The 21777-nt window shown below is 44.7% G+C and overlaps 3 protein-coding genes and 1 long non-coding RNA gene across 7 annotated transcripts in view; 2 read left to right on the top strand and 2 right to left on the bottom strand.

Moving 5' to 3' along the window:
* Positions 1–578: 578 nt before the first annotated feature.
* On the top strand, positions 579–3617 carry and4 (actinodin4). The gene is made up of 5 exons (XM_079893004.1): positions 579–638; positions 741–792; positions 1111–1155; positions 2321–2472; positions 2869–3617. The coding sequence occupies exons 2-5, from the start codon at positions 747–749 to the stop codon at positions 3547–3549; spliced, it is 924 nt and encodes a 307-aa protein (XP_079749130.1). The 5' UTR covers positions 579–638; positions 741–746; the 3' UTR covers positions 3550–3617.
* A 445-nt stretch (positions 3618–4062) lies between these two features.
* Positions 4063–4878, top strand: LOC307171613. The gene is made up of 2 exons (XR_013823574.1): positions 4063–4740; positions 4789–4878. It is a non-coding gene; the product is annotated as an uncharacterized lncRNA (long non-coding RNA).
* Positions 4357–18033, bottom strand: cops6 (COP9 signalosome subunit 6). Its single transcript, XM_079893352.1, has 10 exons — positions 17931–18033; positions 16894–17019; positions 16621–16752; positions 13516–13604; positions 13378–13440; positions 10585–10632; positions 9923–10037; positions 9720–9812; positions 9506–9606; positions 4357–4964 (listed from the first exon to the last, which is right to left on the bottom strand). Exons 1-10 carry the CDS (start codon positions 17995–17997, stop codon positions 4824–4826), a joined length of 975 nt encoding a protein of 324 aa, XP_079749478.1. The 5' UTR covers positions 17998–18033; the 3' UTR covers positions 4357–4823.
* A 307-nt stretch (positions 18034–18340) lies between these two features.
* Positions 18341–21777, bottom strand: part of evc (EvC ciliary complex subunit 1) — a gene marked incomplete at its 5' end in the record, with an annotated part of 56078 nt that continues 52641 nt past the window's right edge. For all 4 annotated transcript variants that reach the window (XM_079893318.1, XM_079893320.1, XM_079893319.1 and 1 more), the window contains one exon: positions 18341–19443. In XM_079893318.1, coding sequence (XP_079749444.1) covers positions 19436–19443 — 8 coding nt within the window. In that variant the 3' untranslated portion in view covers positions 18341–19435. The remainder of the gene's footprint in view (positions 19444–21777) is intronic.

Raw genomic sequence — 21777 nt, 5'->3', positions numbered from 1 at the left:
TTAAGTTGACCAAATATTGATATTGTGTCCTTCTTGATCTATTTTTCATCATTAAAAAATAACATTATTTCAGGGTGCAAACCTGATGAAAAGGGTTGGTCTGCGAGTGAAGGTCTGTGCTAAATGTTTAAGACGTGTTTGAGATCTTTTCCTCAGGATGAAAATAAAAGCGATAAAAGGGGATGGAAGTTTCTGGAATGTGTCACGTCTGCAAAACTGGTTTTATTAGCAGCTTTTAAAGTTTCAGCTTGGGAGAAAACATCTGTTTTTAACTAAGCAAATAATAATCCGGCGACAGCCGCTCATAATAATGAATGCTGTCAGTCTGAGTATTTTAAATATAAAACTGTCGACAAGTTCAGTCTTATTTGAAAAGCGCACTCGCTGTGTGTTTAATGTTTTATTGTTGGTGTGTGTGTGTGTGTGTGTGCGCGCGCGTTGCTGCTGCGCGCGCGTTAAACCCATAGACTGTAAAAAAATAGGTTAGGGTTAAACCTGAGCCCGGGGCCGTGGGCGGGGCTTCAGCGCGGATCTGACCAATAGTCGGGCGAGGTCGAATGATTGACAGATGACGGGCAGAGCAGAAAGTATAAAAGCACCTGTTTGCTCAGTGATGGGAAAGCGGCATCACAGGAGAGGTGAGTGAAGACTTTAACTCTGATTTCCAGCAGCCGAATATATAATATCTGAAGATATTTTAGCAGCTGCAGTCGATGAGTTTATTCCTCTGTTAAACTCAGGTCACGATGTCTGCGGTGAAGCTGCTGTCTGTGTTCTTCTGCCTCCTGCCATGTGAGTTTCTATTCTATTCTATTCTGTTCTGTTCTGTTGTATTCTATTCTATTCTATTCTATTCTATTCTATTCTATTCTGTTCTATTCTATTCTATTCTATTCTGTTCTGTTCTATTCTATTCTATTCTATTCTATTCTGTTCTATTCTATTCTATTCTATTCTATTCTGTTCTATTCTATTCTATTCTATTCTATTCTATTCTATTCACTCTCATGCCTTAATCATGTGTCTTGTATTAATTATCAATATAAGCAAAAACATTTGTGTAGGCCTACATATTTTTAATTTTTTCATGAATTGTTCAAATGTTTCCAGGTCAGCTTGAGGCGAAATCCCTGATGAACATCCTCAGACCAGAAGGTGAAGAGCTTTACACTCGCATCTAAACACGGGTTACTAATGTCTGGAATGATGGAAGTTCCTCTGGGTTTCGTCTCTCAGAGCTGTAACACACACACACAGAGACACACACACACACACACACACACACACACACACACACACAGAGAGACACACACACACACACACACACACACACACACACACACACAGAGAGACACACACACACACACACACACACACACACACACACACACAGAGAGAGACACACATACACACACACACACACACACACACACAGACACACACACACACACACACACACACAGACACACACACACACACACACACACACACACACAGAGACACACACACACAGACACACACAGAGACACACACACACACACACACAGAGACACACACACACACACACACACACACACAGACACACACACACACACACACACACACACACACACACACACACACACACAGACACACACACACACACACACACACACACACACACACACACACAGAAGGGCACATGCAGTAGATTGCTTAATAAAAAAAGTAATTTTAGACAAAAGAAAATACCGTATACTGTTCCTTTTGGTGTAAATGTACAATAAGTCAATACAGTGGAAAAGAATGTATTAAATTTAAAAGGAAAATACATGCAATTTTTCTGAAAAGTACAATAGAAATTATTTTGTACAGTTAAAAATTATGAATTATCTTCTACTTGTTGCCAACTGTTTTATTTCATAGGAAGATACAGAGAAACAATTTTTATGATTCATCTTAGTGTGTGTGTGTGTGTGTTTGTGTGTGTGTTTCTGTGTATGTCTGTGTGTGTGTGTGTGTTTCTGTGTGTGTGTGTGTGTGTGTCTCTGTGTATGTCTGTGTGTGTGTGTGTGTTTCTGTGTGTGTGTGTGTGTGTGTCTCTGTGTGTGTGTGTGTGTGTGTGTTTCTCTGTGTGTGTGTGTTTCTGTGTGTGTGTGTTTCTGTGTGTGTGTGTCTCTGTGTGTGTGTGTCTCTGTGTGTGTGTGTGTGTGTGTCTCTGTGTGTGTGTGTCTCTGTGTGTGTGTGTGTGTGTGTGTGTGTGTCTCTCTGTGTGTGTGTGTCTCTGTGTGTGTGTGTCTCTGTGTGTGTGTGTGTGTGTGTGTGTGTGTGTGTGTTCTAGAAGTTGCTTCAGTCAGCATCGACTCCAGCAAGGCGAATGAGTTCCTGTCCGGCTCTCGGCCCAGACGCAGCGCTGACCCCCGCTGGCACCGGCAGACTCCAGACTTCCAGGCGTATTACCGATATTACAGCAGCATCGGACACACCGAGGGCGTAAGACGCTTCACACACACACACACACACACACACACACGCTTCACACACAGACGGTTCACAAGATGACAGACAAACCGAACTAAATACTATATGCCTGTGCTGTACTATAGATTCAGTAATGAAACACTAGAGGCATGTTGCTGACCCTCCAGGAGTGAACATTAGAAGTGGACCTAACCCTTCCATCAAAGTTATACATGAATTTTGAACAATACCCGTTCTTGTCTTAAGATAAACTTTGATGAACTTTTTTGATCCACTTCAAATGTTGACTACTGTATTTTAATGCGTTTTTATAATTTTCACACTCAGTATATATTTTATCTTTAAATATGAAAATATAAAGCTGTCCTTCAAGATTACAACCCCTTTATCCCGTGTGTATTCCCGCAGCTGTACGAGATCGACCGGATCCGGATGCTGTACCAGCAGATGAGGCAGCTGGAGCACGTCTACGGGCCCAACGCCGCCCAGTACCAGAGCAAGCTGGGCCTTCCGGTTCTCCCACCGCTTCCCAAGTGCGACCCTGCCAAAGACAAGGGGTGTAAGCAGGCTCCGCCCCCGGCCCCAGTTAAAGCCATGGCTCCGCCCCCAGCCCCAGTTAAGGGCGTGGCTCCGCCCCTCGCTCAGGCTGATGTGGTGTATCTGTGCAACAGTAAAGACCCGCTGTGTAAACCACACATCGTCTACATGCCCACCGGAGCCGTGCCGGTGCTGTGCGACCCGCGCTACCACTCCACCTGCCGGCTGGAGACCCCGCCCCCGGCCCCGCCCCCCTCCAGAACACCTGAGCTGGCCCCGCCCCCTCCTCCCGCCCCCATGCTCTTCAAGGCCATGGAGTTCGAGTGCGACCCGTACTGGGACCCCGACTGCCTGATCGACCACCCGCCGCGGCCCGTGAAGGGGAAGGTTCCGGTTCTGGCTCCGGTTCTGGAGGAGGACGATCCGGATCCGATTCCCGTCAGCAAGAAACAACCGCATCCGTATTATTACTCCAACCCTCATCCCTACAACTACCGGTCTGAGCTCTACGACCCGCTCCGACACGCCTATCCTTCAGCCGACAGCGCATAGAGCCGACACTGTCTGTTTCATTTCATTGTGTGTTTCATGCTTCATAACCCATGTTCAGAAACATCAATAAAGTTTGAAGTGGACTGAATGGTTTTGTCCTGGATCAGTTGTGTTTCAGGAAGCAGACGCTCGTGAAGTTCACACTGAGAGTCTCTGCTAACAGCAGCAGATTTCAGATCATTAGCTTTACCTTCACAGCTGTTAGTGTTTAAAGAGCTTTTACAGATGCTGAGCGAGCATAAGAGACACAATAAACACACACACACACACACACACACACTCCGTCTCACTCACTCACACAGATTCACACAGTCTGTCTATTAGCTCTTGTGGTGTTCGTACTAACGGTTTTGTTGCAGCTTATCAACATTTCTTTATAAATCTAATGCGTAAATCAGTAGATTTTGCTTTAATCTCATTTTAACTTATTAAAAATGAAGACTTCTGTTTGGAACTTGATGATTTGTCCCCCTGACCTGGTAACAGCTCATAAAATAGCACTTTCATCTGGGAAATATTTTTAAATATTTATCAAACACCACATTGTATAAATGAATATCTAGGTAGTTTGCTTTAAAACTCTGATCTCCTTCTGGAAACGTGTAACGGCTGTTGATCTGGTGGGTTAGAGTGTGTGTTGGACACGAGCAGTGATCTACAGACGCTCATCTAATGGAGCATGAGCGATACAGAGGTTTCCTAAACAGTTTCCTAAACTGCTATGAAAGAATCTGTATCAGAAATAAACCCGACTCGAGGGTTGCGTCTCATATCTGGACATGCACAGGTAATGATAAACAGACAGCCTCGCACAAAAACATCATGTTTATTTGTCAAACAGCAGGAACAGTCAGAGAGAGCAGAGAATATGAAGAGTGACAAAGAGAAGAGAATATGAAGGGCGAGAGAATATGAGAGAGAGCACAGGGTATGATGGGAGAGAGAGCACAGGGTATGATGGGAGAGAGAGCAGAGGATATGAAGGGCGAGAGAGCACAGGTTATGATGGGAGAGAGAGCAGAGGATATGAAGGGCGAGAGAGCACAGGTTATGATGGGAGAGAGAGCAGAGGATATGAAGGGCGAGAGAGCACAGGTTATGATGGGAGAGAGAGCACAGGTTATGATGGGAGAGAGAGCAGAGGGTATGATGGGAGAGAGAGGAGAGGGTATGATGGGCGAGAGAGCACAGGTTATGATGGGAGAGAGAGCAGAGGGTATGATGGGAGAGAGAGGAGAGGGTATGATGGGAGAGAGAGCAGGCGACGGAGTGTTTCAGAAGAACAGGCCTCTCATGCGCCGGCCGATGCCCTGACGATCGTACAGGACGTTGAACTTGTTGATAAACTGATTCATGCTGTTGCAGGTTTTGGTGATGGATCCCAGATACGCCATCAGACCCACGTCATTACATTGCTGAGGACACACACACACACACACACACACACACACACACACACACAGAGATCAGACAACAGTACTTGAGTATGAGTGTGATTGTGAGTGTGAGTGTGAGTATGAGTATGAGTGAGTGTGATTGTGAGTGTGAGTGTGAGTGTGATTGTGAGTATGAGTGAGTGTGAGAGTATGAGTGTGAGTATGAGTATGAGTGAGAGTATGAGTGTGAGTGTGTGAGTATGAGTGTGAGTGTGAGTGTGATTGTGAGTGAGTATGAGTGTGAGTATGAGTATGAGTGTGATTGTGAGTGAGTATGAGTGTGTGTGAGAGTATGAGTGTGAGTATGAGTGAGAGTGTGTGAGTATGAGTGTGAGTGAGTGATTGTGAGTGAGTATGAGTGAGTGTGAGAGTATGAGTGTGAGAGTATGAGTATGAGTGTGAGTATGAGTATGAGTATGAGTATGAGTGTGAGTATGAGTATGAGTATGAGTGTGAGTATGAGTATGAGTATGAGTGTGAGTGTGAGTGTGAGTGTGAGAGTATGAGTGTGAGTATGAGTGTGAGAGTGAGTGTGAGTGTGAGTGTGAGTGTGAGTATGAGTGTGAGTGTGAGTGTGAGTGTGAGTATGAGTGTGAGTATGAGTATGAGTGTGAGTGTGAGTGTGAGTATGAGTGTGAGTGTGAGTATGAGTGTGAGTGTGAGTATGAGTGTGAGTATGAGTGTGAGTATGAGTGAGAGTATGAGTGTGAGTATGAGTATGAGTGTGATTGTGAGTGAGTATGAGTGTGTGTGAGAGTATGAGTGTGAGTATGAGTGTGAGTGTGAGTGTGAGTATGAGTGTGAGTGTGAGTGTGAGTATGAGTGTGAGTATGAGTATGAGTGTGAGTGTGAGTGTGAGTGTGAGTGTGAGTATGAGTGTGAGTGTGAGTATGAGTGTGAGTGTGAGTATGAGTGTGAGTATGAGTGTGAGTATGAGTGAGAGTATGAGTGTGAGTATGAGTATGAGTGTGATTGTGAGTGAGTATGAGTGTGTGTGAGAGTATGAGTGTGAGTATGAGTGTGAGTATGAGTATGAGTGTGAGTGTGAGTGTGAGTGTGAGTGTGAGTGTGAGTGTGAGTATGAGTGTGAGTGTGAGTGTGAGTGTGAGTGTGAGTGTGAGTATGAGTGTGAGTGTGAGTGTGAGTGTGAGTATGAGTGTGAGTGTGAGTATGAGTGTGAGTGTGAGTATGAGTGTGAGTATGAGTGTGAGTATGAGTGAGAGTATGAGTGTGAGTATGAGTATGAGTGTGATTGTGAGTGAGTATGAGTGTGTGTGAGAGTATGAGTGTGAGTATGAGTGAGAGTGTGTGAGTATGAGTGTGAGTGAGTGTGATTGTGAGTGAGTATGAGTGAGTGTGAGAGTATGAGTATGAGTGTGAGAGTATGAGTATGAGTGTGAGTATGAGTATGAGTATGAGTATGAGTGTGAGTGTGAGTGTGAGTATGAGTGTGAGTGTGAGTGTGAGTATGAGTGTGAGTGTGAGTGTGAGTGTGAGTATGAGTATGAGTGTGAGTGTGAGTATGAGTGTGAGTGTGAGTATGAGTGTGAGTATGAGTGTGAGTATGAGTATGAGTGTGAGTGAGAGTGTGAGTATGAGTGTGAGTGTGAGTGTGAGTATGAGTGTGAGTGTGAGTATGAGTATGAGTGTGAGTGTGAGTATGAGTGTGAGTGTGAGTGTGAGTATGAGTGTGAGTATGAGTGTGAGTATGAGTATGAGTGTGAGTATGAGTGTGAGTGTGAGTGTGAGTATGAGTGTGAGTGTGAGTGTGAGTATGAGTGTGAGTGTGAGTATGAGTGTGAGTGTGAGTGTGAGTATGAGTGTGAGTGTGAGTATGAGTGTGAGTGTGAGTATGAGTGTGAGTATGAGTGTGAGTATGAGTGTGAGTATGAGTGAGAGTATGAGTGAGAGTATGAGTGAGAGTATGAGTATGAGTGTGAGTATGAGTGTGAGTGTGAGTATGAGTGAGAGTATGAGTGTGAGTATGAGTATGAGTGTGAGTGTGAGTGTGAGTGTGAGTATGAGTGTGAGTATGAGTATGAGTATGAGTGTGAGTATGAGTGAGAGTATGAGTATGAGTGAGAGTATGAGTATGAGTGTGAGTATGAGTGTGACTGAGTGTGAGTGTGTGAGTGAGTATGAGTGTGAGTATGAGTATGAGTGTGAGTGAGTGTGATTGTGAGTGAGTATGAGTGAGAGTATGAGTGTGAGTATGAGTGAGAGTATGAGTGTGAGTGTGTGAGTATGAGTGTGAGTATGAGTGTGAGTATGAGTGTGAGTATGAGTGTGAGTATGAGTGTGAGTATGAGTGAGAGTATGAGTGTGAGTGTGAGTGTGAGTATGAGTGTGAGTATGAGTGAGAGTATGAGTGAGAGTATGAGTGTGAGTATGAGTGAGTATGAGTGAGAGTATGAGTATGAGTGTGAGTATGAGTGTGAGTATGAGTGTGAGTGTGAGTATGAGTATGAGTGAGAGTATGAGTGTGAGTATGAGTGTGAGTGTGAGTATGAGTGTGAGTATGAGTGTGAGTGTCTGTGTGAATGTGAGTATGAGTGTGAGTGTGAGTGAGTATGAGTGTGTGAGTGTGAGTATGAGTGTGAGTATGAGTGTGAGTATGTGAGTGTGAGTGTGAGTGAGTATGAGTGTGTGAGTGTGAGTATGAGTGTGAGTATGAGTGTGAGTATGAGTATGAGTGTGAGTATGAGTGAGTATGAGTATGAGTGTGTGTGAGTGTGAATATGAGTGTGAGTGTGAGTGTGTGACAGAGTGTGCGAGTATGAGTGTGTTTATATGAGTGTGTGAGTGTGAGTGTGAGTATGAGTATGAGTATGAGTGTGTATGAGTATGAGTGTGAGTGTGAGTATGAGTGAGTATGAGTGTGTGTGAGTGTGAATATGAGTGTGAGTGTGTGACAGAGTGTGCGAGTATGAGTGTGTTTATATGAGTGTGTGAGTGTGAGTGTGAGTATGAGTGAGTATGAGTATGAGTGTGTGTGTGTGTGTGAGTGTGAATATGAGTGTGAGTGTGTGACAGAGTGTGCGAGTATGAGTGTGTTTATATGAGTGTGTGAGTGTGAGTATGAGTATGAGTGTGTATGAGTATGAGTGAGAGTATGAGTGTGAGTATGAGTGTGAGTATGAGTATGAGTATGAGTGTGATTATGAGTGTGAATGTGAGTATGAGTGTGTGTGAGTGTGTGACAGTGTGTGCGAGTATGAGTGTGTGAGTGTGAGTATGATTATGAGTGTGAGTATGAGTGTGTTTATATGAGTGTGTGAGTGTGAGTGAGTATGAGTGTGAGTGAGTATGAGTATGAGTATGAGTATGAGTGTGAGTGAGTATGAGTATGAGTGAGAGTATGAGTATGAGTGTGAGTATGAGTATGAGTGTGAGTCTGAGTATGAGTATGAGTATGAGTGTGTATGTGTATGAGTATGAGTGAGAGTGAGAGTATGAGTATGAGTATGAGTGTGAGTATGAGTATGAGTGTGTATGAGTATGAGTGAGAGTGAGAGTATGAGTATGAGTGTGATTATGAGTGTGAATGTGAGTATGAGTGTGTGTGAGTGTGAGTATGAGTATGAGTGTGTATGAGTATGAGTGAGAGTGAGAGTATGAGTATGAGTGTGAGTATGAGTATGAGTGTGTATGAGTATGAGTGAGAGTGAGAGTATGAGTATGAGTGTGATTATGAGTGTGAATGTGAGTATGAGTGTGTGTGAGTGTGAGTATGAGTATGAGTGTGTATGAGTATGAGTGAGAGTGAGAGTATGAGTATGAGTGTGAGTATGAGTGTGAATGTGAGTATGAGTGTGTGTGAGTGTGAGTATGAGTATGAGTGTGTATGAGTATGAGTGAGAGTGAGAGTATGAGTGTGATTATGAGTGTGAATGTGAGTATGAGTGTGTGTGAGTGTGAGTATGAGTATGAGTGTGTATGAGTATGAGTGAGAGTATGAGTATGAGTGTGAGTGTGAGTATGAGTATGAGTGTGTATGAGTATGAGTGAGAGTGAGAGTATGAGTATGAGTATGAGTGTGATTATGAGTGTGAATGTGAGTATGAGTGTGTGTGAGTGTGTGACAGTGTGTGCGAGTATGAGTGTGTGAGTGTGAGTGCGAGTATGATTATGAGTGTGAGTATGAGTGTGTTTATATGAGTGTGTGAGTGTGAGTGTGAGTATGAGTGTGAGTGAGTATGAGTGAGAGTATGAGTATGAGTGTGAGTATGAGTGTGAATGTGAGTATGAGTGAGTATGAGTGTGTGTGAGTGTGTGACAGTGTGTGCGAGTATGAGTGTGTGAGTGTGAGTGCGAGTATGATTATGAGTGTGAGTATGAGTGTGTGTGAGAGTATGAGTACGAGTGTAAGTGAGTATGCGTGTGAGTGTGTGTGACAGTGTGTGCGAGTATGACTGTGAATGTTTATATGAGTGTGTGAGTGCGAGTATGAGTGTGAATGTTTATATGAGTGTGTGAGTGTGAGTATGAGCGTGTGAGAGTGTGTTTTTGTGTACACTTACATCATAGAAGTCGGTCTTGAATTTGTGTGTGTTGAGAACAGGCAGACGGTGACACAGAGCGTTTGCCTCCCGCAGGATCTCGTGATTAAACGGGACTTCACCTAACACACACACACACAGCAAAGAGTTTGTGACTGTAGATGACAGTTTAAGATGTGTTGTCAGATGTGTGTGTGTGTGTGTGTGTGTGTGTGTGTGTGTGTGTGTAACTCACCTGCCTGAACGGCTTTGACGTACTCCAGAATGACCCTCACGCGGCTGTGCAGCATCTTTATAGCGCTGTGCTGAGCGATCAGATGCTCCGCCACTGAAACACACACAGACAACAATCACTTGATCTGTAGTGTGTGTGAGAGTGTGTGTGTGTGTGTGTTTGTGTGTGTGTTTGAGTGTGTGTGAGTGAGAGAGTGAGTGTACCTGTAGAGTTTTCTCCTGATCCTGTGGTTGTCATCCTCGCGACATGATCGACTCCGATGCGTTCGGCCTCTTCTGTCGCCAGTGTATACGGCAGTTCAGCGAACAGCATCGTCGCCTAGCGAGATAAACACAGGTAATAAACAACAGGACAAAAGCTCATGACCTCTGACCTCCAAACTTAAGAGGTTTTCAGATGAGCTGTGATCATCATGGGAAGGATCTGATCAGCCTGAACATTCGATGCATGTTGAGTCTCTATCAGCCTCAGTCCATCTCAAGAGCTCGACTGTGTCATTTTACTCATTTTTGAGTGACTATCACGAGTCACGGCACACAACATTTACACCTTCTCTGATGATGTGGGCAGGGGGAACCTGTCACTCACATGAGATCAGCCAATAGCAAATCACAACCATCCAACCAATTCCCCACAGACACAATCAAGCCCCGCCCACATTTGTTCTTGTTCCAGAAGCGTTTCACTCAATATACGACACAATAGAGAAGAAAAGACCAGCGCAACTTTAACACAAACATTGATCTCTAGAGCATAATTGAAGGTACATGAACATAGAAACATTTGCACATTCTTGTTCATTAAGTTCTAAGTTAAAAATTATGTGATCATGACCACAAACACAACTACACACAGACACACTCACCTCTCCACTGATGATGTCAATCACAGACTCAAACACGCTGACTGGCAACTGCACAGAATGGGTAAAAGGTCAGGATTCAGAAACACATTCTGTGTGTGTGTGTGTGTGTGTGTGTGTGTATGTTTGTGTGAGTGTGATTGTGTGTGAGTATGAGTATAAGTATGAGTGTGAGTGAGTATGAGTCTGAGTATGAGTGTGGTGTGAGGGAGTATGAGTATGGTGTGTGTGAGCACAAGTATGAGTGTGATTATGAGTATGGTGTGAGTGAGTGTGAGTATGAGTATGGGTCTGAGTGAGTGTGAGTGAGTATGAGTGTGAGTATGAGTGTGAGCATGAGTGTGAGTATGTGTGAGTATGAGTGTGAGTATGAGTGTGAGTATGAGTATGAGTATGAGTCTAAGTATGAGTCTGAGTATGAGTATGAGTCTGAGTATGAGTATGAGTGTGAGTATGAGTATGAGTATGAGTCTAAGTATGAGTCTGAGTATGAGTCTGAGTATGAGTCTGAGTATGAGTATGAGTATGAGTGTGAGTATGAGTGTGAGTATGAGAATGAGTATGAGTCTGAGTGTGAGTCCGAGTGTGAGTCCGAGTGTGAGTCTGAGTGTGAGTCTGAGTGTGAGTCTGAGTGTGAGTGTGAGTCTGAGTGTGAGTGTGAGTATGAGTATGTGTGAGTATGTGTGAGTATGAGTATGAGTCTGAGTCTGAGTATGAGTCTGAGTGTGAGTATGAGTGTGAGTATGAGTATGAGTGTGAACATGAGTGTGAGTATGTGTGAGTATGAGTATGAGTACGAGTGTGAGTGAGTATGAGTGAGTCTGAGTATGAGTCTGAGTATGAGTCTGAGTATGAGTATGAGTATGAGTGTGAGTATGAGTGTGAGTATGAGAATGAGTATGAGTCTGAGTGTGAGTCCGAGTGTGAGTCCGAGTGTGAGTCTGAGTGTGAGTCTGAGTGTGAGTCTGAGTGTGAGTGTGAGTCTGAGTATGAGTGTGAGCATGAGTATGTGTGAGTATGTGTGAGTATGAGTATGAGTCTGAGTCTGAGTATGAGTCTGAGTGTGAGTATGAGTGTGAGTATGAGTATGAGTGTGAACATGAGTGTGAGTATGTGTGAGTATGAGTATGAGTACGAGTGTGAGTGAGTATGAGTGAGTCTGAGTATGAGTGTGAGTATGAGCATGAGTGTGAGTGAGTGAGTATGAGTATGAGTGAGTGTGAGCATGAGTATGAGTGTGAGTATGAGTGTGAGCATGAGTATGAGTGTGAGTGAGTGAGTATGGTGTGAGGGAGTATGAATATGATGTGTGTGAGTGAGTATGAGTATGGTGTGAGTATGGTGTGAGGGAGTATGAGTATGGTGTGTGTGAGTGAGAATGAGTATGGTGTGAGTGAGTATGAGTGTAAGAGTGTGAGTAAGTGTGAGTATGAGTATAAGAGTGTGAGCATGAGTGTAAGAGTGAGTATGGTGTGAGTATGGTGTGAGTGAGTATGGTGTGAGTGAGTATGAGTGTAAGAGTGTGAGAATGAGTGAGTGTGAGTATGAGTATGAGTGTGAGCATGAGTGTGAGCATGAGTGTAAGAGTGAGTATTAGTGAGTGTGAGTATGAGTGTAAGAGTGAGTATGGTGTGAGTGTGAGTATGGTGTGAGTGTGAGTATGAGTCTAAGAGTGTGAGAATGAGTGAGTGTGAGTATGAGTATGAGTGTGAGCATGAGTGTAAGAGTGAGTATTAGTGAGTGTGAGTGTGGTGTGAGGGAGTGTGAGTGTGGTGTGAGGGAGTGTGAGTGAGTATGAGTGAGTATGAGTGTGAGTGTGAGTATGAGTGTGAGTATGAGTGTGAGTATGAGTGTGAGTGTGAGTATGAGTGAGTATGAGTATGAGTGTGAGTATGAGTGTAAGAGTGAGTATGGTGTGAGTGTGAGTATGGTGTGAGTGTGAGTATGGTGTGAGTGTGAGTATGGTGTGAGTGAGTATGAGTGTAAGAGTGTGAGAATGAGTGAGTGTGAGTATGAGTATGAGTGGGAGTTTGAGTGTAAGAGTGAGTATGGTGTGAGTGTGAGTATGGTGTGAGTGTGAGTATGAGTGTAAGAGTGTGAGAATGAGTGAGTGTGAGTATGAGTGGGAGTTTGAGTGTAAGAGTGAGTATTAGTGAGTGTGAGTATGAGTGTGAGTATGATGTGAGTGAGGTGTGAGGGAGTATGAGTGTGAGTATGAGTATGTAAGAGAGTATGAGTGTGAGTGTGAGTATGAGTGTGTGAGTATGAGTGTGAGTATGAGTGTGAGTATGGTGTGAGTATGAGTGTGAGGGAGTATGAGTGTGAGTGAGTGAGAGTGTGAGTATGAGTATGAGTGGGAGTTTGAGTGTAAGAGTGAGTATGGTGTGAGTGTGAGTATGGTGTGAGTATGAGTATGAGTGTAAGAGTGTGAGAATGAGTGAGTATGAGTGTGAGTGTGAGTGAGTATGGTGTGAGGGTGAGTATGAGTGTGAGGGAGTATGAGTGTGAGTGAGTGAGAGTGTGAGCATGAGTATGAGTGTGAGTATGAGTGTGAGTGTGAGTGAGTATGGTGTGAGGGTGAGTATGAGTGAGTGTGAGTATGAGAATGAGTGAGTATGAGTATGAGTGAGTATGAGTGTATGAGAGTGAGTACGAGTATGAGTACGAGTATGAGTGTGTGAGAGTATGAGTTTGTGACTGACTATGAGTGTGTGTGTATGTGTGTGTGAGTATGAATGTGAGTGTATATGTGTGAGAGAGTGTGAGTGTGAGTGTGTGTGTGTGTGTGTGACTCACGTCAGTGTGTTTGGTCATGGGGTTAAGCTTCAGAAACAGCGGACTCTCGATGATCTCACACACCTACAAATACACATACATTTTCAGTATAACACAACACACACTGATGGGAGGTGCTTTGTCTGCAGCTCCACCCACCTGCTTATGAATGTGGATATCTGATTGGTCAGGAGCGCCACCAGTCGTGTACCAGCCCAGAAACTCCATGTCCTTAAAAACCTGCTTGACTGAAAGAGGAAAAACAGCGTCACTAATACACACACTCATACTCAAACACACACACACACACACACACTCATACTCAAACACACACACTCATACTCAAACACACACACACACACACTCATACTCAAACACACACACTCATACTCAAACACACATACTCACTCATACTCAAACACACACACACACACACACTCATACTCAAACACAAACACACACACTCATACTCAAACACACATACTCACTCATACTCAAACACACACACTCATACTCAAACACACACACACTCATACTCAAACACACACACACACACACACACACACACTCACTCATACTCAAACACACTCACTCATACTCAAACACACTCATACTCAAACACACATACTCACTCATACTCAAACACACATACTCACTCATACTCAAACACACACACTCACTCATACTCAAACTCAAACACACACACACACACACACACACACACACACACACACACACACACTCACTCATACTCAAACACACTCACTCATACTCAAACACACTCATACTCAAACACACATACTCACTCATACTCAAACACACATACTCACTCATACTCAAACACACACACTCACTCATACTCAAACTCAAACACACACACACACACACACACACACACACTCACTCATACTCAAACACACACACTCACTCATACTCAAACACACACACTCATACTCAAACTCAAACACACACACACACACACACACACACACACACACACTCACTCATACTCAAACACACACACTCATACTCGCACACTCACTCATACTCATACTCAAACACACATACTCACTCATACTCAAACACACACACTCATACTCAAACACACACACTCATACTCAAACACACACACTCATACTCAAACACACACACTCATACTCAAACACACACACACACACACTCATACTCGCACACTCACTCATACTCAAACACACACACTCATACTCAAACACACACTCATACTCGCACACTCACTCATACTCAAACACACACACTCATACTCGCACACTCACTCATACTCGCACACTCACTCATACTCAAACACACATACTCACTCATACTCAAACACACACACACTCATACTCAAACTCAAACACACACACTCATACTCAAACACACACTCATATTCAAACACGCACTCATACTCACACACATATTCAAACACGCACTCATACTCAAACACACACTCATATTCAAACACGCACTCATACTCACACACATATTCAAACACGCACTCATACTCACACACACATACTCACTCATACTCAAACACACACTCATATTCAAACACGCACTCATACTCGCACACATATTCAAACACGCACTCATACTCACACACACATACTCACTCATACTCAAACACACATACTCACTCATACTCAAACACACACTCATATTCAAACACGCACTCATACTCGCACACATATTCAAACACGCACTCATACTCACTCATACTCGCACACTCACTCATACTCACTCATACTCGCACACTCACTCATACTCAAACACACATACTCACTCATACTCAAACACACTCATACTCAAACTCAAACACGCACTCATACTCAAACAAACACTCATATTCAAACACGCACTCATACTCACACACATATTCAAACACACACTCATACTCGCACACTCACTCATACTCAAACACACATACTCACTCATACTCAAACACACTCATACTCAAACTCAAACACACACACTCGTACTCAAACACGCACTCATACTCAAACACGCACTCATACTCACACACTCATATTCAAACACGCACTCATACTCACACACTCATATTCAAACACGCACTCATACTCAAACACGCACTCATACTCACACACTCATATTCAAACACGCACTCATACTCACACACTCATATTCAAACACGCACTCATACTCGCACACATATTCAAACACGCACTCATACTCGCACACATATTCAAACACACACTCATATTCAAACACGCACTCATACTCAAACACACACTCATATTCAAACACGCACTCATACTCACACACATATTCAAACACGCACTCATACTCGCACACTCACTCATACTCACTCATACTCGCACACTCACTCATACTCACTCATACTCGCACACTCACTCATACTCGCACATACTCACTCATACTCACTCATACTCACTCATACTCACTCATACTCACTCATACTCACTCATACTCACTCATACTCATACTCGCACACTCACTCATACTCACTCATACTCACTCATACTCACTCATACTCACTCATACTCACTCATACTCACTCATACTCACTCATACTCATACTCGCACACTCACTCATACTCAAACACAAACACACACACATACTCAAACACACACTCATATTCAAACACACACTCATACTCAAACACACATACTCACTCATACTCAAACACGCACTCATACTCAAACACACACTCAAACTCGCACACTCACTTATACTCTCTTACACTAATACTCATGATTGTGTGTGTGTGTGCATGTGAGTATGTGTAAGCGTGACAGTTGTCAGAAATGTAAAAAATTGTGCCACTTTGAGCGCTGTTGAGCGGAATCATAAACGCCTCTGATTGGCCGATGTGTTCACATGCTCATCAGTCTGTCTGTGATTGGCTACAATGATCAGCGCTTCAAAAACATGTTGTAAATAGGGCTGGGCGATATATCGCATGACATTGTTATGCGCATCTCGTCAGTAAAGCGGTTCCTTGATTAGTAGTAAATCGCCATCACCTGCTTTCAGACGGAGCGGCATTCACTACACAGACCGCAGTTCACTGACGAGCTGAGCCATATCGCATTAGTTATCGCAGGCGATGCGTCCGTGATAAAACTCTTGTCAGTGAACTACGGCTCTGTGTAGTAAATGCCGCTTGCACAGACACACACACACACACACACACGAGCGCTGATCATTGTAGCACAACGTGTGTGTGTGTGTGTGTGCGCGTGAGTGTGTGTGTGTGTCATACTCACACTGCTCTTCTTTAGTGTAGTAATACTCTTTATCGATGTGAATTTGATCCTCTGCGGTGTGAAACAGAAGCTCGAATGAATTCATCACCTCAATGTTTCTTCCCTCCTGCTTTCCGATCAGGGCACCGACAACTACAAACACACATGAACGACAACTCAACGTTACATAATGACAACAAACCAGACTCAGGTCTCATCATCTGCAAACAGTTTTTACCTTTGAGGACGAGGATTAGACTATGAAGCTCAGAAAACACACACACACACACTTACCCTGAATGGCTCGTCCCTCCTGCGAGCGGATCCGGATCCAGTGATCGGAGATGTTCAGGATGACGAGCGGATGCAACGCCACAGACACACTGCCTGTTACACCAGACGCCATCACACTGGGGCTCGCTGCACACACACACACACACACACACACACACACGACAATGATTTAAAATTCAATAATCAATAATTTTTGTCTATTACTATATGATGGTTCTGAGAAACTTTCTGATGATTAAAAAACAGGTTCCAGTTTATATTAAATGTTTTTAACTGCTATAGACTAAGATTTAAACTAATACTTTGATACAATGCACTGACGGTGTACATGCATGATTTTATATTGTGATTATATTTTTAAAAAATACCTGCAGCTGCAGTTAATTCCTGTAATTACATCTATAATTACACTGTTGACCTTCCCCTAAACCAAGAGTTTTGCAATACAACATCAACATAATAAGGACATTGTACTAACAATTAAATCATTTTTGATGTATGTACATAATAAAGTGTGGCCCAAACGCACCTTCAGCCACATAAACATTCTGAAATATCTACAACTTGCTCTTTGTGTCCATTTCATTCACTATATGTAAGTATGACAGATTAATTTATACTGACTGAAATTAAGTCATTCAGATCTTTCATTTGACACGTTTTAATGACTCTAATACTGAAGAATTTCATTTATAACTTCAGATCATTTTGGTCAATAAATACTCCTGAGAACGAGTGTTCAGCCGTTTGTTATGAAGTTTAAATGACAGCGTCAAAAACCAAAACATCAGATCTGAGCAACAGACACGGCCAATCACAGGAGAGACTCCGCCCAGGAGGCGGGAGTTATGACGGTCCCTGTCCAATCAGAGACAAGCCCGAGCCTGTGTCATCAGTCAGTAACAGCGCGAGCATCACAGGCCGTTCTTGGAGATCTGAGATTTCAGTAAAGCCATCATGTGTGTTGGTTAATGTTCGTGAAGTGAGTCTGTCAATAATGAAGCGCGTTGAGTGACGCTCGCGAGTGAATTTCTCACCTGTCGCGTCCACCTCCATCCCGCCGCCGTTACTCGCCGCCATTTTGGCTGTCTGACCTCCGCGCATGCGCAGTCACGCTTCTTCTTGTTTGCTGGCTTTCAACAAACCATGTTTGGCGCATTACTGCCACCAACAGCTGAAGCGCAAAACGGCTTTAACATGCATTATAAAATAAACATAAAACATTGGCGGATTATTCATTTTAGATACCAACATAAAATTTAAAACAACTTTTTGGCATTGATTATCTTAATTACACTCACGGTCACACACACACACACACACACTCTTTCACACTCTCTCTCTAACCCTTCACAGCAGAACAAGAAAACAAGACTGTTCACTGCTATCCTCAGCAACTACTTTATTTCTGCAATTAAAACCAGCCTTACGGAGACATTATTTGCAATCTTTTATTGTTGTTAAATTACAACATAAATAGTTTTTCTCTCAAACACAGCATGTTCGACTGCATAAAACACAGAAACGCCGCTCCATAACTACATCATCTTCTTGAATCTGTTCCCGGATCTGTGGAATCTCCCTCTTCCTGAACCTGCCGAGACGCTCCTCAGGGATCAGTGACGTTCCCAGAACTGCTGGTGTTCATGTGATCATACATATTAAACTCACAGACATAAAAATCATCATTAAAGGCTGTAACAAAAGCAGATTTGAATGTATGGCATTTATCCTTTGTAAAAGTTCAGATATTTGGGTGATTTCCATCAGTCTTTGCTTCTCTTCATAGTGTGGTCTTGTATTTATAACATTCCCAGTCGTCTACACGCATCAGTTTGATCAGAAAACATGTCAGCAAGGAGAAACGTCACGCTCCAGGCTTTCTTGTGTGTGAAGTCCTGTCATGACACACATTAAACACACTAATCATGTGCATTTACCTTTCTGTGAGTGAGTGTGAGAGTGAGTGTGTGTGAGAGAGTGTGAGAGAGTGTGTGTGTGTATGTGTGAGTGTGTGTGTGAGAGTGCGTGTATGAGTGAGTGTGTATGTGAGTGTGAGTGTATGTGTGTGTGTGTGTGTGTGTGTGTGAGTGAGTGTGAGAGTGTGTGAGTGAGTGTGTGAGAGTGAGTGAGTGTGTGTGTGTGTGTGTGTGTGAGTGTATGTGTGTGAGTGTGTGTGTGAGAGTGCGTGTATGAGTGAGTGTGTATGTGAGTGTGAGTGTATGTATGTGTGTGTGTGTGTGTGTGTGTGTGTGTGAGTGAGTGTGAGAGTGTGTGAGTGAGTGTGTGAGAGTGAGTGAGTGTGTGTGTGTGTGTGTGTGTGTGTGTGTGTGTGTGTGTGAGTGAGTGTGAGAGTGTGTGAGTGAGTGTGTGAGAGTGAGTGAGTGAGTGAGTGAGTGAGTGTGTGTGTGTGTGTGTGTGTGTGTGTGTGTGTGTGTGTGTGTGTGTGAGAGAGAGAGTGTGTGTGTGTGTTCTGCATCATCCTGCTGGTCTTCTGATGCTCAGCACAGATCCAGCAGAACTCCTTCAGAAACTCTTCACACTAATGACCTGCACACACACAGAACACACACACACACACACTGTATTGGGTGATGAGGGTCAGTGGTTATGGAAACACACCAAACCATTTCAACAATGTCACTTCAAATAATACAAAACATATTTTATAAAAGTATAAACCTCACATTTCAGCCTTGAAACCATTTAAGAAAAGGTACGAGTCAAATGATGATGATTTGATTAATTTAAAATATGATTATATATATAATATTCTAGATGCCTAGAAGCACATTATCTTCTCAAGCGAGTAAATGGAGAACCCGGAGCGGAGCTGGAGCGGTAAATGGAAAACCCGGAGCGGTAAATGGAGAACCTGGAGCGGAGCTGGAGCGGTAAATGGAAAACCCGGAGCGGTAAATGGAGAACCCGGAGCGGAGCTGGAGCGGTAAATGGAAAACCCGGAGCGGTAAATGGAGAACCCGGAGCGGAGCTGGAGCGGTAAATGGAGAACCCGGAGCGGAGCTGGAGTGGTAAATGGAGTCCCTGGAACGGTAAATGGAGAACCCGGAGCGGTAAATGGAAAACACAGAGCGGAGCTGGAGCGGTAAATGGAGTCCCTGGATCAGTAAATGGAGAACCCAGAGCGGAGCTGGAGCGGTAAATGGAGAACCCGGAGTGGAGCTGGAGCGGTAAATGGAAAACCCGGAGCGGTAAATGGAAAACCCGGAGCGGTAAATGGAGAACCCGGAGCGGAGCAGGAGCGGTAAATGGAGAACTCGGAGCGGAGCAGGAGCGGTAAATGGAGTCCCTGGATCAGTAAATGGAGAACCCAGAGCGGAGCTGGAGCGGTAAATGGAGAACCCGGAGTGGAGCAGGAGCGGTAAATGGAAAACCCGGAGCGGTAAATGGAAAACCCGGAGCGGTAAATGGAGAACCCGGAGCGGTAAATGGAAAACCCGGAGCGGTAAATGGAGAACCCGGAGCGGAGCAGGAGCGGTAAATGGAGAACCCGGAGCGGAGCAGGAGCGGTAAATGGAAAACCCGGAGCGGTAAATGGAGAACCCGGAGCGGAGCAGGAGCGGTAAATGGAGAACCCGGAGCGGAGCAGGAGCGGTAAATGGAAAACCCGGAGCGGTAAATGGAGAACCCGGAGCGGAGCAGGAGCGGTAAATGGAGAACCCGGAGCGGAGCAGGAGCGGTAAATGGAAAACCCGGAGCGGTAAATGGAGAACCCGGAGCGGAGCAGGAGCGGTAAATGGAGAACCCGGAGCGGAGCAGGAGCGGTAAATGGAAAACCCGGAGCGGTAAATGGAGAACCCGGAGCGGAGCAGGAGCGGTAAATGGAGAACCCGGAGCGGAGCAGGAGCGGTAAATGGAAAACCCGGAGCGGTAAATGGAGAACCCGGAGCGGAGCTGGAGCGGTAAATGGAGTCCCTGGAACGGTAAATGGAGAACCCGGAGCGGTAAATGGAAAACACAGAGCGGAGCTGGAGCGGTAAATGGAGTCCCTGGATCAGTAAATGGAGAACCCAGAGCGGAGCTGGAGCGGTAAATGGAAAACCCGGAGCGGTAAATGGAAAACCCGGAGCGGTAAATGGAGAACCCGGAGCGGAGCAGGAGCGGTAAATGGAGAACCCGGAGCGGAGCAGGAGCGGTAAATGGAGAACCCGGAGCGGAGCAGGAGCGGTAAATGGAAAACCCGGAGCGGTAAATGGAGAACCCGGAGCGGAGCTGGAGCGGTAAATGGAGTCCCTGGAACGGTAAATGGAGAACCCGGAGCGGTAAATGGAAAACACAGAGCGGAGCTGGAGCGGTAAATGGAGTCCCTGGATCAGTAAATGGAGAACCCAGAGCGGAGCTGGAGCGGTAAATGGAGAACCCGGAGCGGTAAATGGAAAACCCGGAGCGGTAAATGGAGAACCCAGAGCGGAGCTGGAGCGGTAAATGGAGAACCCGGAGCGGAGCAGGAGCGGTAAATGGAGAACCCGGAGCGGAGCAGGAGCGGTAAATGGAGTCCCTGGATCAGTAAATGGAGAACCCAGAGCGGAGCTGGAGCGGTAAATGGAGAACCCGGAGTGGAGCTGGAGCGGTAAATGGAAAACCCGGAGCGGTAAATGGAAAACCCGGAGCGGTAAATGGAGAACCCGGAGCGGTAAATGGAAAACCCGGAGCGGTAAATGGAGAACCCGGAGCGGAGCAGGAGCGGTAAATGGAGAACCCGGAGCGGAGCAGGAGCGGTAAATGGAAAACCCGGAGCGGTAAATGGAGAACCCGGAGCGGAGCAGGAGCGGTAAATGGAGAACCCGGAGCGGAGCAGGAGCGGTAAATGGAGAACCCGGAGCGGAGCAGGAGCGGTAAATGGAAAACCCGGAGCGGTAAATG

This window comes from Squalius cephalus, assembly GCF_949319135.1.
Source record: "Squalius cephalus genome assembly, chromosome: 14".
NCBI lineage: Eukaryota > Metazoa > Chordata > Actinopteri > Cypriniformes > Leuciscidae > Squalius > Squalius cephalus.
Note: the sequence above shows the minus strand (reverse complement) of the source record. Positions and strands in the feature narration are given on the sequence as shown.

Coding starts and splice junctions, on each gene's coding strand:
- and4 (XM_079893004.1), top strand. CDS start 747: ATGTCTGCGGTGAAGCTGCTGTCTGTGTTCTTCTGCCTCCTGCCAT. Junction 1,156..2,320: donor GAACATCCTCAGACCAGAAG/GTGAAGAGCTTT, acceptor TGTGTGTTCTAG/AAGTTGCTTCAGTCAGCATC. Junction 2,473..2,868: donor GCATCGGACACACCGAGGGC/GTAAGACGCTTC, acceptor GTATTCCCGCAG/CTGTACGAGATCGACCGGAT.
- cops6 (XM_079893352.1), bottom strand. CDS start 17,997: ATGCGCGGAGGTCAGACAGCCAAAATGGCGGCGAGTAACGGCGGCGGG. Junction 17,020..17,930: donor GATGGAGGTGGACGCGACAG/GTGAGAAATTCA, acceptor GTGTGTGTGCAG/CGAGCCCCAGTGTGATGGCG. Junction 13,441..13,515: donor ATATCCACATTCATAAGCAG/GTGGGTGGAGCT, acceptor GTGTATTTGTAG/GTGTGTGAGATCATCGAGAG.